General features: G+C 60.7%; 1 protein-coding gene across 1 annotated transcript; it reads left to right on the top strand.

Moving 5' to 3' along the window:
* The first annotated feature begins 228 nt into the window (after window positions 1-228).
* GATD3 (glutamine amidotransferase class 1 domain containing 3) lies at window positions 229-10607 on the top strand. The gene is made up of 7 exons (XM_043593469.1): window positions 229-441; window positions 871-923; window positions 2609-2722; window positions 3643-3762; window positions 6452-6544; window positions 8411-8567; window positions 9787-10607. The coding sequence occupies exons 1-7, from the start codon at window positions 313-315 to the stop codon at window positions 9913-9915; spliced, it is 795 nt and encodes a 264-aa protein (XP_043449404.1). The 5' UTR covers window positions 229-312; the 3' UTR covers window positions 9916-10607.
* Window positions 10608-25348: the final 14741 nt, after the last annotated feature.

Below are 25348 nucleotides of genomic sequence, written 5' to 3'. Positions count from 1 at the left end.
CGGGTGCCACAGCCCGCCCCAGCTGGGTAGGGGGTGCTTTCCGCCCCGGGGTCCGGGATCCCGAGCCCAGGGCAGCAGCAGCTCCCCGGGCGGCGGGACACGCTACTGCGTCGACTCACGCAGACAACAACCAGCGCACTCGCGGGAGAGGGGCCGGGGCGGGCGGACGGTGCGCAGGCGCGGCCCCGCCCACCGGCGCGCTCACGGGAGTCTGGGCCGGGGCGGGCGCATTGTGCGCAGGCGCGAAGCACGCTCGTTCAGCCCAGGCCTCCGCGGTCGTTGGCCCCTGCGACCCACTGTCCCCGCGCAGTCATGGCGGCGGTCAGGGCTCTGGTGGCACCCAGGCTGGCGGCGGCCTCCGCGTTCGCGCCGCTCCATGCACCCGCCCCGCGCGCGGCCCTACACAGCTCCGCGCCGCGGCCCCGGGCCAGGGTCGCGCTGGTAAGCGGACTTCGGCGGGCGGGCATGGGGCGGGGCTGCCGCCAGAGGTCACGGCCGCTTCCCATCCAGTTCCGCCCGAGGTCGGGCCCTCCTCACCCCCCACCCCCGAGGTCGGGCCCTCCTCACCCGCCCCCCCCCGAGGCCCGCCCCCCCCCGAGGCCCGCCCCCCTTAGCCCCTCCCCTCCCCCTCCCAAGGTCGGGCCCTCCTCACCCCCACCCACTCCCACCACCCCCACCCCCCGTGCCGTCCCCCAGCCCTCCTTCACCTCTGCCCGCGGCGGTTCTTATGGTCCTCACCGCCACCCCACCGAGGCCCGCCCCCTACCTCTCTCCATGCAAGTCCCTTCTTCACGCCCCTCCCCCTGGCCGGCTGCCTCCAGGTGGAGTCCCCCTTGACACCCCCCACCCCCCACCCGCGCTGTCCCGCAGGTGCTGTCTGGATGCGGAGTCTACGACGGGACTGAGCTCCACGAGGCCTCAGCGTAAGCCCTGGAGGACCCTTTGCCTTTTCCTGAGCCATTTGGAGAAATGTTTGATTAGAAAGGCAGAGGAAACGAGCCACCAGGCACGGGGAGGCACACGGCGGGAGCCAGAGATAAGTTCTCTAAGTGCCACCTGTAGCGTTGTCACTCAGAGACAACCATGGAATACATCTCGTGTTTAACACCCGTGGTTAACTTTTATTTTTATTAAAAAAAAAAAAATTTTTTTTTAACGTTTATTTATTTTTGAGACAGAGAGAGACAGAGTATGAATGGGGGAGGGTCAGAGAGAGAGACACACACACAGAATCTGAAACAGGCTCCAGGCTCTGAGCTGTCAGCACAGAGCCTGATGCGGGGCTCGAACTCAGAGACTGCGAGATCATGACCTGAGCCAAAGTCGGACACATAGCCGACTGAGCCACCCAGGCGCCCCACCCATGGTTAACTTTGAGGTCAGATTGCGTCATCATGACTCTAGGGCGATGAACGCCTGGGTGGCTCAGTCGGTTAAGCCTCCGACTTCAGCTCAGGTTATGTCCTCGCGGTTCGTAGGTTCGAGCCCTGCGTCTGGCTCTGTGCTGACATCTCGGAGCCTGGAGCCTGCCTCCGATTCTGTGTCGCCCTCTCTCTCTCTGCCCCTCCCCCACTCACGGTTTGTGTTTATCTCAAGAAATAAACATTAAAAAGTTTTTAAAAGAAGGCTGTGAGGCACGAGGCACCTTCAGCTGTGGACGGTGTTTTTGATGTAACCTTTCAGATGTTAGTAGCGTGTGGCTTTTTATTAAAGGCTTCTGTGAGCAGGACTGGTAGATGTCAGATCTGGAGTCGGTGGGCAGGGAGAGTTAGGTCATGGTTGGGGAACCTCTGCCTCCCAAGTGCAGGGCCCGAGCGTACCCAGAGGAGCCTGAGGCCCCTCCCCGTCCTGCACCTGCCTGCGTGTGCGGGTGTGGGCACTGGACATGGAGTGGTCTTTGGAGTGGGCAGAGCTGGCAGGCGGCAGAGGGCCAGGAGAGCTTCCAGAGCAGGGCTCGGAGCAGGGGCATGAGAAAGCAGGCGGGCTACGTGAAACCTCCGGGGTGTGGGCAGGGAGCCCTGTGTGGAGAGCCCTGCAGGTTACAAGGACGAGAGCCTGAGTCCCAGGGTGGTTCTACCGGGTCACCCACCTCATGTCTCCTCCTCTGAAAGGGGGACAGTGAGAGCCCCGTGTCTGGGACAGATTTGGACTTGTGCCTGGCACACAGCAGCCCTCAGGGAGACCTGCATAGCTCTCTCCCAGCCCTGTGACTATCATGGGAGAGGCGGGAGAGAGTGAGTGTCGTGATCGGAAGCCCCCCTCAAACCCTTGAGGGCTGCGTTGATTGGCCTGTGGGAGGAAGACCGCCCTGAAGCAGCCTGGGGTCCAGGCTGGGACACCAGTCGAATCACCCGTCCCTGCACCCCGGTTTGTAAAGGGAGCTTGGGCACTAGCTGGGCTCTGCAGGCTAGTTCGGGGACAGCGAATCTGGATTGTGGCCGTTTGGGTCATCGGCAGGCCAGCTGTAACTTTTTGTAAAGCAGCAGGATATTAACGTGCACGAGAGACTTCTGCAGGGCGGCCTGCAAAAACCCTGCTTGTAGAAACACGCTAAGAGGTAAAGCTGGGTTGGGCATGTTTCAGTTCTGTGTGATTTTCTTCCATGCAGGGTACTGGTTCACTTGAGTCGTGGCGGGGCTGAGGTCCAGATCTTTGCTCCTGACGTCCCTCAGATGCACGTGATTGACCACACCAAGGGGCAGCCTTCTGAGAGCGAGACCAGGTGTGATCCTGCTCCTCCGTCCTGGAATGTGGGCACGGGCCTGGTACAAACTCCCTGAGAGCCGGCATGCTGGGTGGCTTTGTCCTGGCGGGGACTCTGCCTGTGCTCTGAGTTCTGAACGCAGTCATTCAGAGCCCCCGTACTCAGGCTGTCCTGTGGTCGTGCTGTTGTTATCTTTTAATGCCTACCAAAACACGAAAGGATAGAAAAGTCCGGCTAAGTTCCTCCTATCTTTGTTTTAACGCACTGCTACTTTTTTTTTTTTTTTTGTACTGTTTATACCCTAGGTGGGGCTTGAATTCACGACTCTGAGATCAAGAGTCATCGCCCCACCTTTGTTTTGGTCAAGGCTGTGCCTCCCAGCTGGGTCTCGTGCCGCGTTCACCTGTTTGGGCCCCAGATCTCTGAGCTGGCTCGAAACGGTGTTCTGGCGCTGAGGCCTGTGCGGTCTTTGTGCTCTCAGAGCCTTCCTTCTCCAGTCTTGCTCCAGGGCAGGGACGGCCACACTTGCCCGCTGGCTTCGCACAGGGGGCGCTCTTTCTCCTGGGAGCTGGTGTCGGCCGCCCCCCCTTCCTTTTCTGCCTGGGACACTGGTCCTGGCTGCAAGGCCTGGGGGAACACCGCACGGCGCCTACTGTGGCTGACCCTGGTTTCCTTCGCTTACCTGTGCGGCACCTTGGCCTTCCCCTGCTCTGTCCTGTCTTTCATCCGTCCCCAGTTCTGAGCACTCCAGATGCTCCAAATGGCCGTGTCACCTTCTCTAGGTCCTGACCTTGAGTGCAAGTGCTGGTGCACTTCCCTGGCCCGAGTACAAGTTTTCTTGTCCTGTGGTAGTGTCCCCCCCCTCCCCCCCCCCCCCCCCCCGTTTTGTAGTCTGCAGGCCAAAGTTTGCTTCAGGCCTCTTTTGTGTTCTTTCCCAGGAACGTTCTGACAGAGTCTGCAAGGATCGCCCGCGGCAAGATCACCGACCTGGCCCGGCTCAGCGCTGCGGATCACGACGCTGCCATCTTCCCTGGAGGCTTCGGAGCCGCCAAAAACCTGTGCGTGTGGGGTCTCTGGGGTGTTCGCTTTTCACCTGTAGCGAAGCCGGGGACGGAGACGGGGTGGGGACGCGAGCAGCCGTTGGGGATCTCAGGTTCCAAAGGGCTGCACGGAGCTGGTCTGTGACAGGGAACCGGCGTGGCTTGGGGCTTAGGTCAGCAGTTAGCCTGACGTGCTTTTTCTGTCACTTCTCCCAGAATGCTCCTGGGCTGCTGCTGCGGGGGTGGGGGTGGGGGGGGTAGGGGCTTTCTCTGATCTCACCCTGTGCCCTGCCGGTCTCCGTGTCCGTGTGAAGCTGCTGTTCCGGTGGGCCGTTCAGATGCTGGTCCCAAGTGGAAAGGTTTTGCTCTCTGGTTGTCACCCTGGTAACTAGATCTGCAGCCGGGAGGGCTCGCTCTGGCCTGACGTCCTGTGGGTTTTAGATCCTCTTTCTGTGCGCATCCCGGAAGCTCTCTGCGCACTGGCCTCGCCATCCAGCACATCCATTCCAAGGCGGCTTTGGCACAGCCGTCGTGGGTGGGAAGCCGGGGGGGGGGGGGGGGGGGCGGGGCGGGGGGGCAGCTGCCTTGGGTCCTCGGGCTCACTGCCGCCCTTGCCCTGTTGGCTTGGCTGGCCAGTGCCACCACCCGCCCCCCCCCCCCCCCCGCGGCGGTGCAGCAGCTCCCTGGCTGGCTCTGTGGGTGCCCCGCAGCCAGACGTCAGGTTCCCTGATGTGTACGCTGACCCCTGGCGGCTCCCCTCTGCCTGCAGACATCTGAACAGCTTTCGTCCACGTCCACATCCCAGCCCTGCGTTCCCAGCCCCTCGTGGCGGTGCCTCCCGCTCCTGTCCACTTTGTCTTCCAAAAACCAGCCTTTCAGGCGACTGCCACCTCCACGCACCTCTCGGCAGTAGATGGCAGAGGACGGCCTGAGGTGCTGGCTGGACTTCCTCTTCTGCCAGACCGAGGTTTTTTCGTCGGGAGGACGAGCCTTATCTGTGACCCTTAGCTCCTCCCTGAGGATGAGGGCACTTTGGGGGTCTCTCGGGGTTGTGTCCCCGGCACAATTGACCACCCACGCTTGGTTAACTACAGACACGAGGCGCGCTGGGTTGTCGGTGGGTCCGTGTCTGTGCGCTCAAGGAAGCAGCGGCCTTGGGTCAGTGCTGTTGTCTGAACCCACTTCCTGGGGGAAGCTGTGGCTTATGGTCGCTTGCCCTGTTTTTCCCAACCTTTCTAGAAGTCAGGCAGGCTCCCGTGTCCTTGGTCTCCGAGGCTGCGGCTGCTGTGGTTGTCGGTTGTGCAGGGTGCACGTGGAAGGCTAGTTCGCTGGGGATGCGAGTTCACAGCGGGAACCGGGTTCCTCTCGTGTGGGGCCTCAGGCTCCTGCCCGGCCGTGTTTCCTCCGCCAGAGGTTCATACGCGTGGTCGTGTTAAACTAATGAGGTGGAGGTGTCTTAAGCTCAGTGATGTGTACTTTGTGTTTTCCGCCAACGGGGTGGCTTGTCGGTGGCCCTCTAACCACCTCACAGATCCCGTTGGGTAGACGACCCAGCTCTGACGGACACCGTGTTTCCAGTTCCCCTTTTGTCTCGAGAGCTGTTTGGAGGTACAGTTGACACGTGTTTAAAGAGTAAAGTTGAGGGGCGTCTGGGTGGCTCAGTCGGTTGAGCGTCCGACTTCGGCTCAGCTCGTGGTCTCGCAGTTCATGAGTTCGAGCCCCGCGTCGGGGTCTGTGCTGATAGTTCAGACCCTGGAGCCTGCTTCCGATTCTGTATCTCTCTCTCTCCCCTTCCCCTGCTCATGCTCCGCTTGTCTCTCAAAAATAAACAAATGTTAAAAAAAAATTAAAAAAAAAAAAAGTGGGGTCCCTGGGTGGCTCAGTCGGTTGGGCGTCCAGCTTCAGCTCAGGTCACGATCTCGCAGTCCGTGAGTTCGAGCCCCGCGTCGGGCTCTGGGCTGACGGCTCAGAGCCTGGAGCCTGCTTCCGATTCTGTGTCTCCCTCTCTCTCTGCCCCTCCCCTGCTCACGCTCTGTCTCTCTCTGTCTCAAAAATAAATAAAAACATTAAAAAAAAAAAAAAAAGTAAAGTTGGCTGCGTTTGGACTTGCACGCACCCCGAGGATGCAGCAGCCCCTCAGGGTGGCACACCTCCCTCGCGCCCACCGTTGTCCGGTCCCGGGGCTGTGACGCTGCCGTGGGCCTCCCAGGACGGAGGAGCCGCGTGTGCAGAGCAGACAGCCCAGAGATGGGGCTCGTGGCAGGGAGCGTGTACTTTGGGATTCGGTGGGTGTGACCAGTTGCCTCCCAGAGCAGTGCGGGTGCACGCCCGCCGGCTGTAGGAGGGGGGCCACGCCGGACGCCTCCGCGGTCATCGCTGCAGTGACAGAAGCCGTGTGTCGTCTCACCTGCGCCTCCCGCCCGGTCAGTGGGGGGCCTGTTGGCTTTAGGTCCACGGCCTGCGACCCTGTCACCTTCGGTTCGCTGTGGCATCTGCTGCCCTCCCCCGCTGCTGTTTTTGCTTCTTTCTGACGTAAAGTTAGAAAAAAACACGTACGTGTAACTGTACAAAACACACGACACACACGTGAACTGCTTGTCACGGGTGCTGGGGAGGGAGCAGAGCCACACACGACGTCTGCGGGGTAGGGTTGGAGGCGCCCCGGGCCGGTGGACACCAAACTGTGAGAGGCCTCTTCTCGTGCTAGGAGCACCTTCGCCGTGGACGGGAAAGACTGCAGAGTCCACAGAGACGTGGAGCGCGTCCTGAAGGAGTTCCACGGGGCCGGCAAGCCTATCGGGTACGTAGGGGTGGGGAGTGCAGGGCTGCACCGTCCTGAAAGCCTGTTTTCGCGGAGGGGTTCACAGGGCGTCCTAGGCACCTTCCAGCTCGGGAAATTCACTTGGTGACTTAACAGGAAAGAGAGCTCTGGGAGGTTCCCCAGTCAGTCCTTCCCTGACCGCCAGCCTTTTCCAGGGCTCATTCTCCTCTGCTGACCTCTGCCTTCTGTCCTCGCTCCGGGCAGGCTGGAGCCAGTCACACACGAGCACCGTTCCCCAGCACCTCCCTCTGGGCCTGCACGTTCATTGCGTGCTTGGGCCTTTCACACTTGTCTGCACACCCAAACTCACTGGACCTTGCTCTTGTCGAGGTCCGAGGTCCTGGGTCCTGGCAGGTGGGGAGGCCGGCCAGCCCTGCCACCAGGAGCATGATGGTGCCCCTGTTGCCAGATCTGAGCCCCTGAGACTCGGCTTCCACGGACGCCTGGCCCCTGCTCTGACGAAGGTCGGTGTTTGTCCGTGTCAGTGCGCCGGAGCGTGCAGAGTGCATGGCTTCGGGTCTGCTGGTTGGAGAGACTCCCTCGGGAGCTCTGCGGTGAGAGATGCAGTGAAGACGGCTCATTGTGGTATAGACGGGAGCACCCCAGATCCCCTCTGACATCTGTGTGAACAGGGCTGTGTTAGAACCCTCCCACCTGGATGGGATGTAGCGCCTGGCAAGGACAGTCCCCGCCCAGTCACTCTGCGGGGAGCCCCCTCCTCACGAACGGGGCCGGCCTCGGGTCTGCGGTCGGGAGCATGTCTGCTCGCACGGTGCCTTCTCAGTCCCGGGCCTGCTCGGGAGAGACAGGCAGCAGGTGACGGCCATGCTCCACGCCTCTCTCTCCCAGAATGCTGTCACTGGAGCGGCACCCACTTCTGTGGGCTGAGCGCTAACGGGGACCCTAGCGCCCTGCTCGTCATGAACACAGGTGGAAGCAAGGGGTCCCGGTGGCTCGGCCACCTCTGTGTATGTCCTCTGACCTCCGTGCAGGAACGGTCCCAGCAGGGGCCTCTGTCCGGAGCACATGGCTTTGGCTTGCTTCGGTGTCCACAGCCCAAGACCAGCACGGCCGGCCACACAGACAGCCCCACTTGAGGGCCGATGCCGCCAGGTGTCTGTGCAGGCTCACGACACAAGACACTCTGGAGACCCTAGGTCCGGGGACTGTGTCAACTTGGTGGCTGGGGGAAATTTCTGTCCGGGGTTTCTAAGTAGGCGGGTTAGCTGTGGGGCTTGAAGCACTGTGTAAGTTTGTTTTGACGATACTTTTTCGTGGCTTGTTATGATAGCTCCTACGCAGGGCCTTTAAAGGCCGCGCAGGAGAACCAGCTGGGCGCTGTGGAAGATGAGCCAGAGGAGAGGCCTGTGTGGGAACACGGTGGCCCAGAGAGGTCTGGGCGGCGGCTGGAAGGGTTGTGGACCCCGGGTGAGGGGAGGGCGGTCCCCGACAGCCACACGCTGGGGCGGCCCGGCCCGTAGCCGCTATGGTGGATGGCCCGTGTGCCCCCTGAGCGCGCGCTGACGCGGGCAGGGTGCCGGTGTGATGTCTGGTGCCCAGAGGTCTGGTGTGGCTGAACCACCATGCTCGGAGCGACTGGTCGGGAGTGCCTCCCGACTGCGGCCCGCAGGGGAGTTGAGCGGAAGCTCGCGTCACCTGCGACACCCCTCGCCCCGTTGGCCACGGCCGCCCCGGGCGGCCCGGCTTCCACCTCTCAGCTGCCAGGCCCTCTGGCTAGTGTTGGCACTCATCCTCAAGGTCAGGGAGGTTTGCGTGCCTTGCTGCGCCCCCTGGCCTGGCGTCCACTCGTGTGGTCCCGAGCTGACCCTGTCCTTCACTCTTCAGCCTGTGCTGCATCGCTCCCGTTCTCGCAGCCAAAGTGCTCCGCGGCGTCGAGGTCACCGTGGGCCACGAGCAGGAGGAAGGCGGCAAGTGGCCCTACGCGGGGACCGCAGAGGCCATCAAGGCCCTGGGCGCCAAGCACTGTGTGAAGGGAGTGACCATATCCTTTCTGGCAGCCAGGGTGGCGGTGGCGGTGGCTCCGGGGACCCCTCCTCTGGCTCTCGAACCGGGAGCTGCACTGCCGGGGGCACCTGGGAGCACATGCATGACACGTGTAGGGTCCGATGCCGGCACGTGGCCCTCCCTGGCCGTGTCTCCAGGTCGGCCTGGTGGATGCGGGCTGGGTTCGGCACACCCCAGGCACACAGGGCCACCTGGTCAGGCGAGCGGTCGGCCTCAGGCTCGACGGGGACGGCTTTCTGGGTGGGAGGCTGGGAGCTGCCTGCCAGTGAGGGGAGTGAGCTTGCGCCCCAGGGTGGGGTGGAGGCTGCCCGTGGATGGGAGCAGTACCGGGGGGTTTCCTGGCTTTGGTGGAAGTTCCCCTGGTGGTGTGGACGGGAGCCAGCCCAGTGGCCTCATTGGCCCCTGATCCTCCTGCAGGTGCCCGAGCACTGTGCACACAGAGCCTCAGGCCAGGGCTGACCACAACCCAGGTCCACACCTGGACCCAGACCCAAGGAACAGAGCAGCACGGTGTCCCGGAAGGTGCTGGAGACAACACCGTGACCCTGGGTGTCTGTCTCGAAGGTGCTTTTCTCTCCTTGGAGGGCCGTTTGGCTTACAGACAGTTTTGGTTAAGTGCCCACCTCCCTCCTGTGCAGAGTGGCCGGCCCGCCCAGCAGCTGTGTGGGTGGAGCTGGCCCGGGGTCTTTGGAGTGGGTCCAGGAGGGCACCTTATAGGGAGGGGGCAGGGCCAGTCCCATCAGCGCTTGGCGTCTGCCCGACCAGGGCGAGAGCTCGGCTTGTGTCGGGGGAGGGTCCCGGGTCGGATTGGCCTCTTGTGGCCGACACTCGGAGCGGCTCTCTGTTCCGGTTTCTCAGACGAGGTTGCTGTGGGGCCGGCGCTCCTGTGTGTGCAGCCCAGGTCTGCGGGCGGGCCTGGGTCCCGTGGGGGCCTGCCACCGTGAGGGGTCTGAGGAAACCAGCGCTGGGCTCACTGAAGTCAGGACGCGTGTGCTCTGGTTATGGGGTGTGAGTGGCATGGGACGTGGACCCTGGCCGCGGGGACTGCGGCAGGAAGGATCCCCCATTTGGAGCTCCATTGAGAAGGGCGGCGGAGCACACTCTGGGGGTGGGCGGGGGCGGGGGTCAGGGTGGCACTTCACGCCCGCCACCCGTGTGTCCTTGCCGGGTGACTGTTTTCCGTAACTTCAGTGCACGAAGCTCACGTGGACCAGAAGAACAAGGTGGTCACGACCCCGGCCTTCATGTGCGAGACGGCGCTCCACCACATCCACGACGGGATCGGGGCCATGGTGAAGAAGGTGCTAGAACTCTGTGGGAAGTGACAGCGCCGTGAGCCCCGCCTCCTCCACCAGGTGGAGCTAGTGGCCTGGCTTCCCGTGCTGCCTGCCGTGCGGCAGGAATTCGATTCTCTGCTTGCATCTATAGGTGCTTTTTGTCTGAAGAGCAATCCTTGGCTGGGGTCGGCGGAGGCAGGCAGGGCCCGCACTGAGCCTGCGGCTGGTGCCTGCTTGGTGCCTGCGGGCGCAGGGGCGGCTGACATCCTCCTGTGACAGAGATTAAAATGGGACCTGCTCTTTCAGGAGAAGAATTGGGGCACAACATCCCACACTCTTAGGTTTGGCCGGCTGTAGGGTCCTTGGTATCTGGAGGGGAAGAATTTTTAAGTTTGTGGGTCTGGTAATTAGGAAACCACGTCACTGAACTTCTTGGTGATTGAGAACTCTGTAACTTGGAGTAATGCGTTCAGAAATGACATGGGGGCTTCATTTGAGGCCGGGGGAGTTTGCTTTCCCAAATGGACGCCGAGACAGCCGCGTGTCGGGCCTCCTGAAGCTGGCACGCGGAGCACAAACCAGGGCTCTAGCTTTCCAGAAGGGGGGGGAGGGTGTGGCAGCCGGTCTGTGTGGTCGGCCTGCTGGGCGGAGACCGTCGGGTTGGTCCCAGGCCACGAGCAACAAACAGCCGGTGTCGGATGTACAGAGCAGGGGCAATAAAGCATCTTGTAGCCGCACCAGCCGGTGTCTGTCGTGCGTGTGCTTCTGTTTTGGGGAGAAACGTCGACGGCGGCACCTGAGTGCAGGGCAGGCTTCACCCCCTGTGGCACATCCCTCCTTCTGTCCGCCTCCCGTGACCCCCGGGAGGATGTGCCCGCACGCAGCTGCCATTGCGTCCGTCTGTGCCTCGTTTGGTTTTGAGAAAGCTGCGGGGGTCGGCATAGCGGGCCGCTGAGTGTGGTGCAGCTGACGCTGAACTGTGTGGGTGCTGGCCTGGGAACGGGGCACCGAGGCACAGGCCCCCCACGCCACCCTTCAGCACTCTGCTGCCGTGAGAGGTAAGTGACAATGAGCCTTGTGGTTTTCCGGGCTTGGAGGGGAGCACGGAGAGCAGGGCCTGTGGACAGGGCAGTAATGCCTGAAAGCGTGCCCCCCGGCCCCCACGCTCGCCTGGTATCTGTGCCAGCCGGCCCCGACGTTTCGGCCCTTCCTCCGTGGGCACTCCGTTCTCTGCGTCCTGACCTTCCCCCGCTGAAGCAGGAGCCCCCTCGGCACACCCACCGGCACCGGCCTCACTGGCCGGGATGGTCCTTGCCCTGTGCGCTGTCCCGGGGCCCGTCAGAGGTCAGGTCACGGACGACCACCTCTCTCTTAAGAAACTTGTCTGTGGAAACACTTGTTCCGTGTGTACACCCGTGCACGTGGGGGCAGGGGGGCTGGATCACCAGCGTGTGGCTCACGGAGTTATCACAAGGCGAACACAGCTGTGGAACCAGAGGACCCGTCCCTGCCACCACCCCCCCCCCCGCCCGCCACCACCACCACCAGGGATGGTGCACGTCTTGGCTCTGTGTACAGGCTTTTCCCTGTGGAAATGTTCCCAAATGGGCTTCTCCACGGGCTTTCCCATGTCGCCCGAGCGCTGCCTTCACAAATGTCCTTGTCGGTGTTTTGGCGCATGTCGCGGCCCCGGCTGTTGCCACGTCCGGGGGCGAGGCCGCCGGGTTGCAGGGATGTTTCGAGCTTGGCTTTAGTGGGGAGGGTCCATGTGGCGCTGGGGCCTGGCCGGCCTCCTCTGTGTCCTCCCCGCCACCCGGTGGGCATGGATGGCGTGGCCCTTGGTTTTTTTCTGCTGTCTCCTTGACGTCCGCTGAGGCCCATCGCCTTTTGTCTATTTCTCGGCCTTCTGACGATCTGGTTTGGTGAAGCACGTGTTTAGGCTTCTCATTGGAGCTACTCGTGCGTTCTGGTTGCACGTCCTCCGTGGGTACGTGGGCTGCACGTGTCTACTCCCTTTTCTTCCTCAAGGGGCCGTGACGAGCAGCCCCTCCCAGTGCTTGTGCAGGCCTGTCCCCCGCCCTCCCTGGTGTGTGGGGTTGTCTTGAACTTCGCTCCCCAGGTCAGGAAGGCGTCTTCCCGCTCCCTGTTGTCTCTCTCCACCTGTATGTCAGTAGTCTGTCTGGAGGCCGCGTTTACGAATTCACCTGCTCTGCGGGCCGTGCACGGTGGCCCGGGAGCAGTCCCCCCGTGGCCACGGCGCCCCCGGGAGCTGGGCCCTGCGCAGGGGTCGCCGCTGGCACCGCCTGGAGCCCCCTCCCGCCTCTGCCCGCCCGGGGGTCTCCCCACGGGGCTCGGGTGACGTCAGGTGGTGCGGGACCCAGAGCCCGTGCTCAGGAAGTGGCAGGCTGGCTGGCTGTCACCTCCTCTCGCTGTGCTTCCCCGGAGGGGCCCTAGAGGGGGCGGGGAGAACGTGAGGGACGGTCCCCACGGAAGTGCTTGTGTGATGGCGTAGTGTTCGCACAGCTCTGCGTGCTGGCCGTCGCCGTCCATCCTGTCCCTTTTCAAAGGGATGAAGTATCTGCTCTCCCAGTTCAGAAGGACACGCGCGCCTTTCCTCCCAAAATCCCGCCGCCGCGATGCGTGTGGTGACCGCCAGCGTGTGTGGCTTCCGCGTGCCACAGCCCGGCGGCACTCGCACCCGCTCAATCCTTGCGGCAGCCGTGGGAGGGGGCCCGGATTGCCCCACGCTGAAAGGTCAGGCGGAAGGACCCGCGTTGGAGCCCGTGCTCTGGAAGTAAACCCCAAGCGTCGGGAAAGCCCGGAGAGTGGCCCAGCGGACCGGAACCAAGGGGGTGCGGCCGTCTCTTCATTGACGATGAACGAGTGCCTCCTGCGTGGCAGGCACTGTCCCAGGGGTGGGGGGACAGGTGAATGCGAGGTGGCCGGCCGTGTGTGAACAACGTTCCAGATGGAACCCCGGAACCTACGGCCAGAGAGTTAATTCAAGGGCGGCACCGGCGTGGGGCCGCAGAGGGTACGGGTGACGTGGCTGGTGTGCGCGACAGGGCGGTTCCGGTGCCCAGAAGCCCCTTGACACAGAGGACAGGCTGAGGAGGATGCCCGTGGCTTGGGCCCTGCCCCCGCGGGGCATCTCTTCACCTGTCCTGTCCCCTCCACCCAGAAAGCCCAGAGCCCCTGGCCCCTCGGCTCCTTGCTTTAACATCAGCCCCCAGCAGGCGTCCCACACCCCCTGGCCCGCTGTTGTGAGCTCGTGGTCTGTATCTACGCGTTACTGGTTTCTCATCTGCCCTCTGCATGGGCCAGGGGTTCCAGGAAGGAAGACACCAGCCTCACACGTGTGCCGGGAGCCCCGCGGATGGTAGGCTCGGCCCGAATGCACCGGTGGATGCCGGGAGCCCTGAGGCTTGCTGCTGGAGCGTGCGGTTCGTGCAGAGCTCCGTCCGGGAGCCCGCCCTCAGCCCAGCTCCAGGGCCCCCTTCCTCACCCCTCCCCACCTCTGAGCGACGCCTGCTTTTCCTGCATTTCTTCTGCAAGGCTTCCCTTGGTAGCACTGTTTGCTCCGTACTGACTGTTTTCTAGAGCAGTTTTAGGTTCACAGCAAAATTGACAGGGCTCCCTTACACCTGCTGCTCTCGGATATGCATAGACCCCCCCCCCCCCGCCATTATCACTGTCTCCCACTGGGTGGTGCCTCTTACGCGAACCTGCACTGACACGTCATCGTCGCCCACGGTTTACGTCAGACCCACTCGCGGTGGTGCGCATTCCGTGGGTTGGACAAATGTGTAATGTCACGCAGCTCCCGCTACGGTGTCTTACAGGGTGGTTGGCGCTAACGGTTTTCTGTGCTCTATTTATCCCTCCCTCCCTTCTCAGCCCCTGGCAACCCCTGACCTTGCTGTTGCCTCCATGGTCCCGCCTTTTCCGGGACGTCGCCCAGATAGAATCGTACAGGGTGCAGCCTTTTCAGATTGGCTGCTGTCACTTAGTGAGATGCACCCGCGGACCCTCCGTGTCTTCGTGGCGTGACGGCCCGCTCCTTCTTAGCGCCGAATACCATCCCGTCGTCTGGACGCACCCGTGTGTTTGCCCATCACCTCCCGAAGGGCACCTTGGTGGCTTCCAAGGTCTGGCAGTTATGAATAAAGCTGCCGGAAACATCCGCCTGCGGGTTGTCGTGTGGGCGTGAACGTTCACCTCCTCTGGGTAGACCTCAAGGAGCACGACCGCTGGGTCGTATGGTCAGAGCGTGTTCGGTTTTGTAAGAAACCGGCAAACCTTCCTCCGCGGCGGCTGCCCCTCTCTGCTTTCCCGCCAGCAGTGAGGGAGCGTTCCTTCTGCTCCGCGTCCCCGCCAGCGATCCGTGCTGTCGGTGTTCCGGGTTGTGGCCGTTCTCACGGGTGCACGGTGACGTCGTCGTCGTTTTCATTTTCGTTTCCCTGATGACTTGTGACGTCTGTATGTCTTCTCTGGTGAGGTGTCTCTTCAGGTCTTTTGGCCATTTTAATATCTGTTGTTCATTTTGTTGAATTTAAAAAGTCCTGTGGAGGCGGGCGCCTGGGTGGCTCAGTCAGTTAAGCGTCTGACTTCAGCTCAGGTCACGATCTCACTGTTCCTGAGTTCGAGCCCCGTGTCAGGCTCTGTGCCGACGGCTCAGAGCCCGGAGCCTGCTTCGGATTCTGTGTCTCCCTCTCTCTCTGCCCCGCCCCTGCTCATGCTCTGTCTGTCTAGCACTCAAAAATAAATTAAAAAAACATTAAAAAAAAAAAAGGTCCTGTGGATATTAGCGCTTTGTCAAAGTCTCCTCAGTTGGTGGCTTGTGTTCTCACACTTGGCGGCTCTTTGGCAGTGTGCTTGTTTTTACTGTGGATGAATTTTAGTTTATCAGTTGTGTCCTTCACGGATTGTACCTTCAGTGTTGACCTAAGAAGGCTTCACCGTCTGGGCCGACCACGCTCTCTCTGATGTCATGTTCTAGGAGTTTTATAGTTCGGCCTTGCACATTTATGCCTGTGACCCATTTTGAGTTCATTTTTGTGAAGATTTGGTTTTTTGCATGTGAATCGTCAGTTGTTCGTGCACCCTCTGTAGAATAGACAGTTCTCCCAGTCTATTGTTTTTGCGCCTTTGTCCGAGTTCGATTGTTTTTGCGTGGATCTATTTCTGGGCTCTCTGTTCTGTTCCGTTGGTCTGTTTAGCTGTGCTGGTGCCCGTCCACATTGTCTTGATGATGGTGGCTTTATAGGAATTTTTGGAGTCGGGTAGTACCAGTGTTTTAACTTTCTTCTTCTTTTTTTTAAATACTTTAGTTTTGAGAGAGAGAGTGCGCGCGAGGAGGGGAGGGGCAGAGAGGGAGGGAGACACAGAATCCGAAGCAGGCTCCGGGCTCTGAGCTGTCGGCACAGATACCCACGCGGGGCTCGAACCCCCAAACTGCGAGATCATGGACCTGAGCCGAAGTCAGACACTTAACCGACTGAGCCCCGAGGCACCCTGCCGTTTCATTGATTTCTGCTCTAATTTGTATGACATCTTTGTTTTGGATTTACAATATGCTTTTCCTTTTCAGGTTTTCTAAGGTGGAAGTTCTGATTGTTCATCTCAGATCTTTTCTTATTTTCTGGCATATGCATCCGATGCTATAAATTTCCTTCTGAGCTCTGCTTTTTGGTGCATCCCACATATTTTGATAAGTTCAGATTGTCATTTAGTTTGAAGTATTTTTAACTTTCTCCTGAGACTTGTTTGATCCCTGTGTTATTTACAAGTGTGTTGTCCAATCTCCAAGTATTTAGGAATTTCAGTTATCTTTCAGTTACTGATTTCTGGTTGAATTCCACTTGTGGTCTGAGAGCAGACATTGTATGGTTTCCATTCTTTTAAATTTGTTGAGATGTATTTATGGCCCAGAATGTGGTCTGTCTTGGTGAGTGCTCCGGTGAGCCTGAGAGGAAAGTGTTTCCTGCTGCCGTTGGATGAAGCAGTCACAGATGTGCCCAATGTCCAGTTGATGGAGGGTGGCGTTGAGTTCGACTGTGTCCTTACGGATTTCCTGCCTGCTGGATCTGCCCTTTTCTGAGACAGGGCTGTTGAAGCCTCCAGCTGTAATAGTGGGTTCATAATTTCCCCTTGCCATCTATCTGTTTTTGCCACGTGTAGTTTGACACCCTGTTATCAGGCACATTTATGTTAAGGATCGTTAACGTCCTCTTGGAGGATTGACTGTGTTGTCATGATGTAATACCCTGCTTTATTCCTGCTAATTCCCTTGGTTCTAAAATGCTGTGTCTGAAATTAATAAAGCTGCTTCCACTTTTGGTTAGCATTTACATGGTACGTCTTTCTTCATTTACTTTTAACCTAAATGTGTTTCTGTATTTAAAGTCGGTTTCTTCTAGACTACCGATGGTTGGGCTGTGTCTTTTGATCCGCTCTGACAACCTCTGTCTTTCTGTTGGTGCACTTGGGCCCCCGACATTCCAAGAGATAACTGGCGTAGTTGGGCCACTGTCTACCGTCGTTGTTACTCTGTTGCCCTTGGTCTCTGTCTTGTTTTTGCCTTCCACTCTGTTTCTGCCTTTCCTGGTTTTAACTGAGCATTTGACATGGTTCCATTTTCTCTCCTTTCTTAGCATCTCAGGTCATTTCTCTTTTGCCTTTTTCGGTGGTCGCCCTGCAGCTTGCGATACATTTACAGCTAATCCCGACCCCCTTTCGGATAGCGCTGCGGGCTCCCAGGTCCAGGGGCCCCTTATGGTAACACGACCATCCTGCTCCTCCCTCCCTCCCTCCCGAGCCCCGCACATGCCGTCGTTCATTTCACATACCCCTCAGTCAGCACGACTACCCTCCTTGCTGTTACTTTGAACCAACTGCTGTTAGATCAAGTAAGGAAAAGAGAAGTACAACTTGTAACTTTTCCTTCAGTGACTTATGTTCCTTTAAGGAGATTTTCATGTTTCTTGCAAGGCAGGTCTACTGGCAACAGATCCCCTCAGTTTTTGTCTGAGAAAGATGATTTCCCAGGGTGTAGACATCTAGGCTGGTGGGCTTTATCTCTCAACCCTTTTAAATATTCACTGCACCGTCTTCCCGTCACATGGTATCTGGGGAGACACGGGAGGTCGTTCTTTGCTCCTTGGTCGGTAAGGTGTTTTTTTTCTTCTCTGGCTTCTTTTCAAGACTTTCTTGATCTCCTGCAGTCTGAATATGACAGGCCTAGTTGGAGATTTGTGGCCTGCCGCCTTTAACATGCTCTACGCTGAGGGCAAGGCTGAGCCCCTAGGCACTGCTCCCAGCAGCACAGACTGTTCTGGAAAGGCGGCCCTGGCTCTGGCCCAGCAGATGCTGCAGTGTCTCCTCTCTGATGCACAGAAGCAGGAAGGTTGTGTGGCTTTGGACGTTCTCACTGGCTCTTGTTGGATCTGGAAGTGCTCCCCCCCCCCCCCCCCCCCCCCCCCCCCCCCCCCCCCCCCCCCCCCCCCCCCCCCCCCCCCCCCCCCCCCCCCCCCCCCCCCCCCCCCCCCCCCGCCGTGTGAGAAAGGAGTGGGCGTGTGCGGCGGGAGGGCGGTGCCACAGCTGGGCCGGCCTGGGCGGGTGGGAGGCGCTGGCCGCACAGAGTCCAAGGCCGAGTGCTCCCTAGGGGCGGGGAGCGGGAGCCCCAGAGGCCCTGCTCCGGGTGGCGAGCTGGGGTGCCCGAGTCTGGCAGCTGCACTGGTGAGCAAATGCCCGCAGACACACTTGCAGTCTGGGGCCGACCAGCCCAGATTGTGGACTCGCACAACCACGAACAGATAAAATGATGTTTTAAGTAAGTCACGAGGCTTCAGGGTAGTTTGTTACTCAGAAGAGGCGACTGATAGGCCCCGGCCCAGGCTGGGCTGGGGACCTGTTCCATCCCCCGATCCAGGGGTCTGTGCGTCTGGCTGAGCCCCAGGGGGTGGACGGGGCTATTCTTGTTCATACGGGGGCAGAGTCCCCCGCATAGGGCCTGGTGTGAGGCGTGCCCTGAATCGGTACCTGTGGGCTCGACAGGTAAATTCTGTACCCCAGGGCTTGCATGACTGCTCAGGTGAGCATTCCCTCGCCGGCCCGACCGGACAGCAGGGGTTGGGGTCTGGAGAGTCAGCAGATCTCCCAGACACCGCATCCGGGCAGGCGGTTGAAAGAAGGAAGTGGGTGGATGGCCGGGTCACAGCCCGCCCGTGGCTGGGGTGCAGGGGAGGCCCATGCCTTGGCAGTCCACGGTGGGACTGGCCGTCTGTAACTTGAGACCTTCCGTCCTACCTGCCCTGGGCCTGGCCCCCTGCTGTGCCATGTGCTGCTCCCTCACCCCCGCCACCCCCACCCCCACCCCCACCCCACCCCCACAGGCTTGGGCTCTGAGGATCAGGAGGAGGGAGAACAGGGGAACTGCCAGGCGCAGAGTGCCGCGGGGTGAGTCCTCGGCTGGCGGGCGTCAGGGCGCCATGGCACTGGAGTCACCCTGCCACGGTTCCTGGCCAGGCTGCTGTCTTGTCAGGCTTTCCTTTGTTTTTAACCGTTGTTGTTCTTTTTTTCTTCTTGTGATAAAATGCACATAACGTAACGTTTAGCATCTCAGCCATTCTAAAACTTCAGTGGCGTTAAGTTTGTGGTGTGCACCCGTCGTCATCCCCGTCTGTGGCCAGAACCCATCTCCGTCTTCCCGAGCGGGGACTCTGTCCCCATAGAGCACTAACTCCTCTCCCCTCCCCAGCCCCCAGCCTACTATGGGTCTGAATTCGCTCCGGCACCTCCCCCTTTAGGCTTCGTGCGTGATGGTCCCGTGAGCACGGCTATATGGGCACCAAGTGCCTGACTTCAGCTCTTTTCGGGAGATGCCAGAGGTGGCATCTGTGTTTATGTTTTGAGGAACCTCGTGCTGTTGCGTGCAGCGGCTGCCCCGTTTTGCGTTGCCGCCGGCTGTGAACGGTTCTCCTCTGCACACCCTTGCCCACACTTGTCCCTTCCAGGTAACTGCCATCCTAGTGGGTGTGAGGCGGTCGTGGGGGTTTCTTGCCGGGCCTTGTCTACAGTGCTCCCCAGGGAGCCGCTCTTGGCCTCGTAGGTCATTTCTCAGTGGTTCTGCTGCCCCCGCCCACGAGCTGTGCTGGACACACAAGTGACCCAGAGCCCCGACTGTGACCCTGCGTGTCCCTCATTCACTTCTGTGCCGAGTGGCTGCCATATGTGGGCCCTGAGCTAGATCCTGGGTGGACAGTAGGGGTCAGGAGAGAGGTCCTTAGGAGCGGCGGTGCCATGGAGACCTCTGGGCCGGCAGAGACACCTTCAGGAAGCCTGGCCGGACTCACCTCTGAGCCTCCCCTGGTGCGTCCGCCCCTGGTGCCAGGGCTGCGGGGGCTGTGGTGGGGCTTGGCGAGCTGTTTGCGAGGGACTTCAGGGGTCCCGGGTGTTGTGAAAATCGGAAACCGTTGTCCAGGAGAGAAACAGAGCTTTTAGTGTGTGTGGGGGGGGGGGCACCCTAGGTGTTTGTGTGCTCGGGGTTTGCCCATGTGTGAACAGGGGCTTTCTATAACAGACATCCCCAAAGAGACAGGCCCAGCTCCCCCAGGTGGCTGTGGGCTTCCAGTCGGGTCCTGAACCTGTGCTCCTTAAGTGCACATGTGACCTCAGATCCTGAACCCCTGCTCCCTGAGTACCCGCGTGACCTCTGGGGCTGAATTCGTGCTCCCCAAGTGCACGTGTGACCTCAGGTCCTGAACCCGTGCTCTCCGAGTGTACGTACGACCTCTGGGGAGCTGCTTCAGGAGCCACAGGGGTGTTGCTTTGGATGTCTGAGAGGCCGACAGGGCCCCATCTCTGATGACGGAGTAGACTTGGCAAAGGCTGGAGCTCTGGAGGAATTCAGACGCGCTCCATCATCCACTGGTGCCACCGGTCCGTGCTGGTCTGTGCTGAGAGCACATGCCCCTTGACCACCACCAGCACTGCCCAGGGCCCAGGGCGTCTCCTGTGCCGGGGGCGGCGTTTGGCCAGGAGGGCCTGGATCCTGGTTCCTGCTCAAGCAGATCCCAAGACTGTCGTGACCATAGAGGGGCAGTGAGAATACCTGCCCACGGGGCTCACGGGACCTTGGGGTGAGTGTGGCTGTATGTATACGGTGGTGTGTGTGCACCTGTGTGTATATGCAGGTATGTGCAGTTGTGTGTATATGTTGCTGTGTGTGCACGTGGGCTGGTATGTGTGCCCAGAGGCATACGTATAGGTATGTGTGATCGCACGTACATGTTGGTACGTATGCATGTGTAGGTATGTGTGCTCATAGGTGCCTACGTAGGTATGTGTAATCGTGTGTAGGTATGTGCATGAGTGTAGGTATGTGCACATGTGTAGGTGTGTGCAGGAGTGTAGTTATGTACGCATGTGTTTGTATGCATGTGTAGGCGTGTACGTGTGTGCAGGTGTGTACACGTGTGTAGGTGTGTGCGTTAGTGTAGGTGTGTGCGTGCATGTGGGTATGTGCGTGCGTGTAGGTGTGTATATGTGTGTAGGTATGTGGACGTGTGTAGATATGTACACACGTGTAGGTGTGTGCGCGAGTGTAGTTACGTACGCTTGTGTATGTATGTGTGTGTCGGTGTGTGCACACATAGGTATGTGTGTGGGTGTGTGCGTGTGCTCACGTGTAGGTGTATGTGCGTTTGTAGGTGTGTGCGCACAAGTAGGTGTGTGTGTGTAGGTGTGTGTGCACGTTTAGGTGTGTGTGCACTCGTAGGTGTGTGCGCGTGTGGGTATTTGCGTGTGTAGGCGTGTGCGCACGTGTAGGTGTGTGCACATGTAGGTACGTGTGCTTGCACATACGGAGGTGTGTGTGGTAGCGTGTAGCGTATGTTGGCACATACACGTGTGTGGGCACACGGGTGTGTTACATACGCGTGCAGGCCTGCGGGATGCGCACGTGAACGTGAGCCTCTGGGATGGCATCAGGGAGGTGCCAGCCTGCAGGCGCTGCGTAAGCGGTGGCTGTGTTTATCGCGTGAATTGCAGTGTGAGTTTCCTGTTCGGAAACCACCTCAGCCACAGAAGAACGACCCCCGAGCGGTCGGGTGGGGCCGTGGGCCAGTGGCCCGGCGCTGTGGGCCGTGTGGGGAGCAGCAAGGGAGAGGAACGGGGTGGGTGGGTGCCGCTTCTGGCCGCGGGCCGCCGCAGGGTGCGCCGCCTGCTGCTCCGGCGACAGGGGGCCGGGTCTCCTGCCCCACCTCTGCCTTGCTGGGAAAAGCTTTGGGCGGCTCCGGGGACCCCCACCTCTCCAGCCGGAGGGGCGGAACCCAGGGGACCGGATGTGCCCAGCAGGAAGCTGGAAGGGTCCCAACTGCCCCGACCCCAAGGGGCTTGGGTGCTGCTCTGGAGCGTCTGTGATTTGTGGGGTGCAGGGGTCAGTGGCGCCCGGGGGTGGCCTGCCCGCCCTGTCCACAGGCCGCAGCAGAAGTGTCCTTGGGAGCTGCCGGCACCCTTCCCTCGGGCCGTTCTGAGGGCCAAGTGAGGTCACACTTGTGTGAGACTCCGCAGACGAGACTGGCACATTCGCACCAAAACCCTGTCCAGGGAGGCTTTGGGGTTTGCCATGCGGGACTGCAGAGGGTCTCCTCTCGGCCCTCGGGCCCAGCAGGCACACCCCTGGTTTCTACTCAGTGGTCAGCCTCAGGGCTCTGCTCACATTTGCCCCCCATTCCTTAGGCTTCCCAGAACCTTCTAGATTTGGGGCCCCATCGCTTAGGTCACCATGGGTCTCCAGGGCGTGGCCCCACAGTCCAGGTACCATCCATATTTTATCTCACCTGTCCCTGTGGACCCGGAACATCGGCGTGGTGCCACCACCGACCACGCAGCAGACTCCCATAGTCGAGGCCACGAGTCCAAGGTCACGGTTCTGGAGGCTGGCTTCCTCCTGAGGCCGCGAGGGAGAGTGTCCCGCGTGCTGTCCTAGCTGCTGGCGTTTGCTGACGGCTCGGCGGTTGCTCGGCCTGTAGAGGCCTCCGTCCATCGCTGCCCGAATCTTCAACGAGACGTGCTCCCCTGTGCCTGTGTGCACACCGCCGTGTTGTAGAGAGATGCCAGTCCGTGGAGCAGGCCCAGCCTAGTGACCTTGGTTCAACATGCTCACATCTGCAAAGACCCTGATGCCAAATAGGGTCACATCCCCAGGTACTGGAGGTTAGAATATGCCAGCGTGAGTCTGGGGAGGACACGTTCAGTCCTTTACAGTAGGCGCTAGGATCTCGTTTGTAAGCGAGGAACTGAGGTGCAAAGCGAGGGTCCCTCCAGAGGCCCCGCAGCCCCAAGGAGGGCCACTGGGGGGACCCCAGATGCTCTCTCTGCACCTCCCCCCCGACCATGGCTTCCAGGCCCTCCTGCATCTTGGTGGTCGGGGCCTGTGGTAAGTCTGCCCTCAGGTTCCCTGTGATCTGACTGAAGGTCACGCTGGCTGGGCTGCCCGAGAGGACGTCTGCCTCTCAACCTCATGGGTCTTGTCTCTGTGCAGAGTCTCCCAGGACCCCCTGAAGCTCCTCGAAGGCACAGGCCCAGCCCCACGGCTCTGCCGCTGAGAATGTGGGGCCGAGGGGCCGTCACAGTGCCCCTGACTGCTCTGATCTCTCTCTGTAACTTCCCCTCTGGAGGCCGCCCCCCGACCTAGCCGTCGGCCCCTGGCCTCCCTCCTGGTCTGCGCGTGCGCCCCTGAATGTGGTCTTAGCTCTTGAGTCCAAAAGAAAAGGGCGTTCTGCAGGGAGTACGGCGAGAAAAATTCCTGGAATCGTCTTTACAGAACACGAACGTCAATGTGTTTTCTGGATGTTCTCTTCAGCGTCTTCTGCCTCCTTTCCACGCTTCCCTGAACTTCCTGGTTTTGGCTGAGGTCAGATAGCAGAAGTACTGAAATATTTCTCCTTAAGTGTCTCATGGTACTTCTGGGCTGGCCCAAAACAGGAAGTTCTGTGGGACGTGTCTCCAGAAGTCTCTGTGTCCACCAAGGACTCCGTGCACATGACCTGGGGTCCCACAGGAGCACTCAGACTCTCCACCAGGGAGGGACCCGTTCCTCCTGGCTCGGGAGGACACCATTAGCTTACTGGGGAGAAGACACGTTTTGGGGGAAACTAGGAACCTGTGTTCGTGTCCTCGGGCTTCTGAGCAGACACTTCTCCCAGCCCTGGACGCCTCTCTCTGGTAGAGGCTGTCCTGTCCTGTGTCCTCACCCGGCCGTGCCTCCGTGCGTGTCTGTGTCATGTCCCCTCCTCACACGGGCACAGTCATGTGGGTTCGGGGCCACCCCAGTGACCTCACTTTAACTCGATCCCCTCTGTAAAGGCCTCATCTCTACAGTCGTATTCGGCATGGATCTTAGGGGGACAAAATTCAGCCCATAAAACCATCTTTGTTGTTTTCTAAGTCAACGCGAGGTGGAAGGTGAGCTTGCTCTGGGGGCCACGGGAGGCGGCCGTCCGGGCCCCTCTGACAGCCTCCAGGGGCCTCGCCCTAGCCACCGCGGCACGGCCCAGGACGCAGGGCTCGGAAGGCGCTGGCGCTCCCCAGGCCAGACACCGTGTCCCCGGGGCCCCCAGCTGGCTGTCTGAAACTCCTTCTCCAGAAACAACCTGACCCGGGTGTCCAGGGATTCTCAGAGGAGGGACGTGCAGGTGGGGGTGGGTTAGCCTCAGGATTGCCCCCGCCTCGTCCGTCAGTCCTGGCACACACGCTCCCTTTTGCCTCCCAACCCAGACAAGAGCCGAAGCGCTGGCCACGGGAGCCTGAGTGCCCAGAGTGCCCCTCAGTGGGGTGGGGGTGGTGAGGGCCGAGGCCAGAAGGGCCGGAGGGGATGTGGAAGGGCTTCTGTGGGGATGCAGTCCCTCCAGCAGCCTGGGGGGAGGGGCGGCGCCCAGACTGGCTTCCCCACCTGCCCAGCTGCTCCCACAGGGCAGGGTGGCGCTCGGGGCCTCGGCCAGAGCGGAGAGGGGCAGGTGGTGCGGGCGTCACAGCCCTCAGCTGCCTCTGGTGGAGGAAGTTGGTCTCCGGAGCCCCGTAGGGGATTTTGAGGGGGATTTCCAGCCAGGGGCCAGTTTTTATTGAAAGTGCTTAATGGGCCTGAAAGGTCTGTCCTTTATCAAATGAGTCACCTTGGAGGGGAGACAGCGGCCACAGCATCTTGGGGTCCCGAGCTGTGCCCTGGCTCGGTGGCCGAGCGGGTCCAGGCCAGGCTCTGGAGGGAGGGCCAAGGCAGGCCTCCTTAGCCCGGCCCTCCATCCGTCCCGGCGGGCGGGCGCCGGGTCCGCGGTGGTTACTTCTGTGTGTCACCTGCATTTCTGTGCGTCTGTGAGGGTGTTTCCTGGCGAGCCTGGCATTTGATTCGGTGAGCTCTTGCCCGCTTCCCCCCGCACCCCCGCAAAGCCCGACACCAGGAAACCCAGGCCGACACCAGGACCGTGTGGAGCCTGTGGGACACCCCCCTGCTGGCCAAGTCCCCAGACATCAGATCTCAGCTGCCGTCCTGACGAGGGGCTTGGCCCGCGCTCCACTCCCCCGGGAGGCTCCCGGGGCCACGCTAGCTAGCTGTGAGGGCAGGCGGTGGGGGGCGCCGCCTCCCGCTGAGCTGGGCACCCGCCCCTGGGCGGTGCGGATGCTGCCCACCGTCCCAGCGGACACAGAGGTGGTCCCGCCCGACATGGTTGTCCCCGGCCCCCGCTCACGACGGCGGCGTGGGGAAGGAGAGGGAGGACCGTCCAGAGGGCCGCCTCCGAGAGCTGAGCCGGCCACGCGCCTCATACCCGGCTACGTCCCTGCCGTGGACGTGTCATAGCCAACTTGCCAAAACCGGAGGACGGAAAAACCGGCGTGTCCCCTGCCAGCCTGGAGCAGGCGCAGCCGTGCTTGTGTTTGCGGTGTCTCCGCACACACGCGGCCGGCTCACAGACCTGGTAATCGTGCGCAGTTTAGCACGTTGTAAAAACCCGAGCGTTACTGCCATTCCGTCCTCCCTTCTCTGCCTCCCTGCCTCCCTCCCTGCTTCCCTCCCTACCTCCCTCCCTACCTCCCACCTTCCCAGCCTCCCTCCCTCCCTCCTTTCCTGCCTCCCCGCCTTCCCGCCTTCCCGCCTTCCCATGGTCCTTCCTGCTGGCCCTGGGCATTTCCTCAAGGGGCATTTGCATAAGACTCCTTCCCCACCGCCTTGTCCTAACTGACCTTGGGGATTATTTGCAACTTTTCCTGATTAAAATGAAGTTGGGAAGGATGTTTTGGTCTCTGAGACTTTTTGCTCAGGGCACTTTCTCAGAAGTGGGGTCAGAGAATCGGGGTGTCGGGTTGGGGATGGTTTCCAGCCCCGTGAGCTCTTTTTTCTTGGATGCTTCTGGGCCCCTGCCGTCCTGAGGGCCTGACTCCAGGGCCCTTCCGCTGTGGGGCAGGGGGTGGAGTGGGGGGGTGCAGG

Source organism: Prionailurus bengalensis, chromosome C2 (assembly GCF_016509475.1).
Source record: "Prionailurus bengalensis isolate Pbe53 chromosome C2, Fcat_Pben_1.1_paternal_pri, whole genome shotgun sequence".
Lineage (NCBI taxonomy): Eukaryota > Metazoa > Chordata > Mammalia > Carnivora > Felidae > Prionailurus > Prionailurus bengalensis.
This window is presented reverse-complemented; position numbering and strand designations above follow the sequence as displayed.

Excerpts from the sequence above, each read along its gene's own strand:
- GATD3 (XM_043593469.1), top strand. The coding sequence starts at position 313 with ATGGCGGCGGTCAGGGCTCTGGTGGCACCCAGGCTGGCGGCGGCCTCC. Across the intron at positions 3,763-6,451 it reads TTCGGAGCCGCCAAAAACCT|GAGCACCTTCGCCGTGGACG; the intron begins GTGCGTGTGGGG and ends TTCTCGTGCTAG. Across the intron at positions 6,545-8,410 it reads GGGGCCGGCAAGCCTATCGG|CCTGTGCTGCATCGCTCCCG; the intron begins GTACGTAGGGGT and ends TTCACTCTTCAG.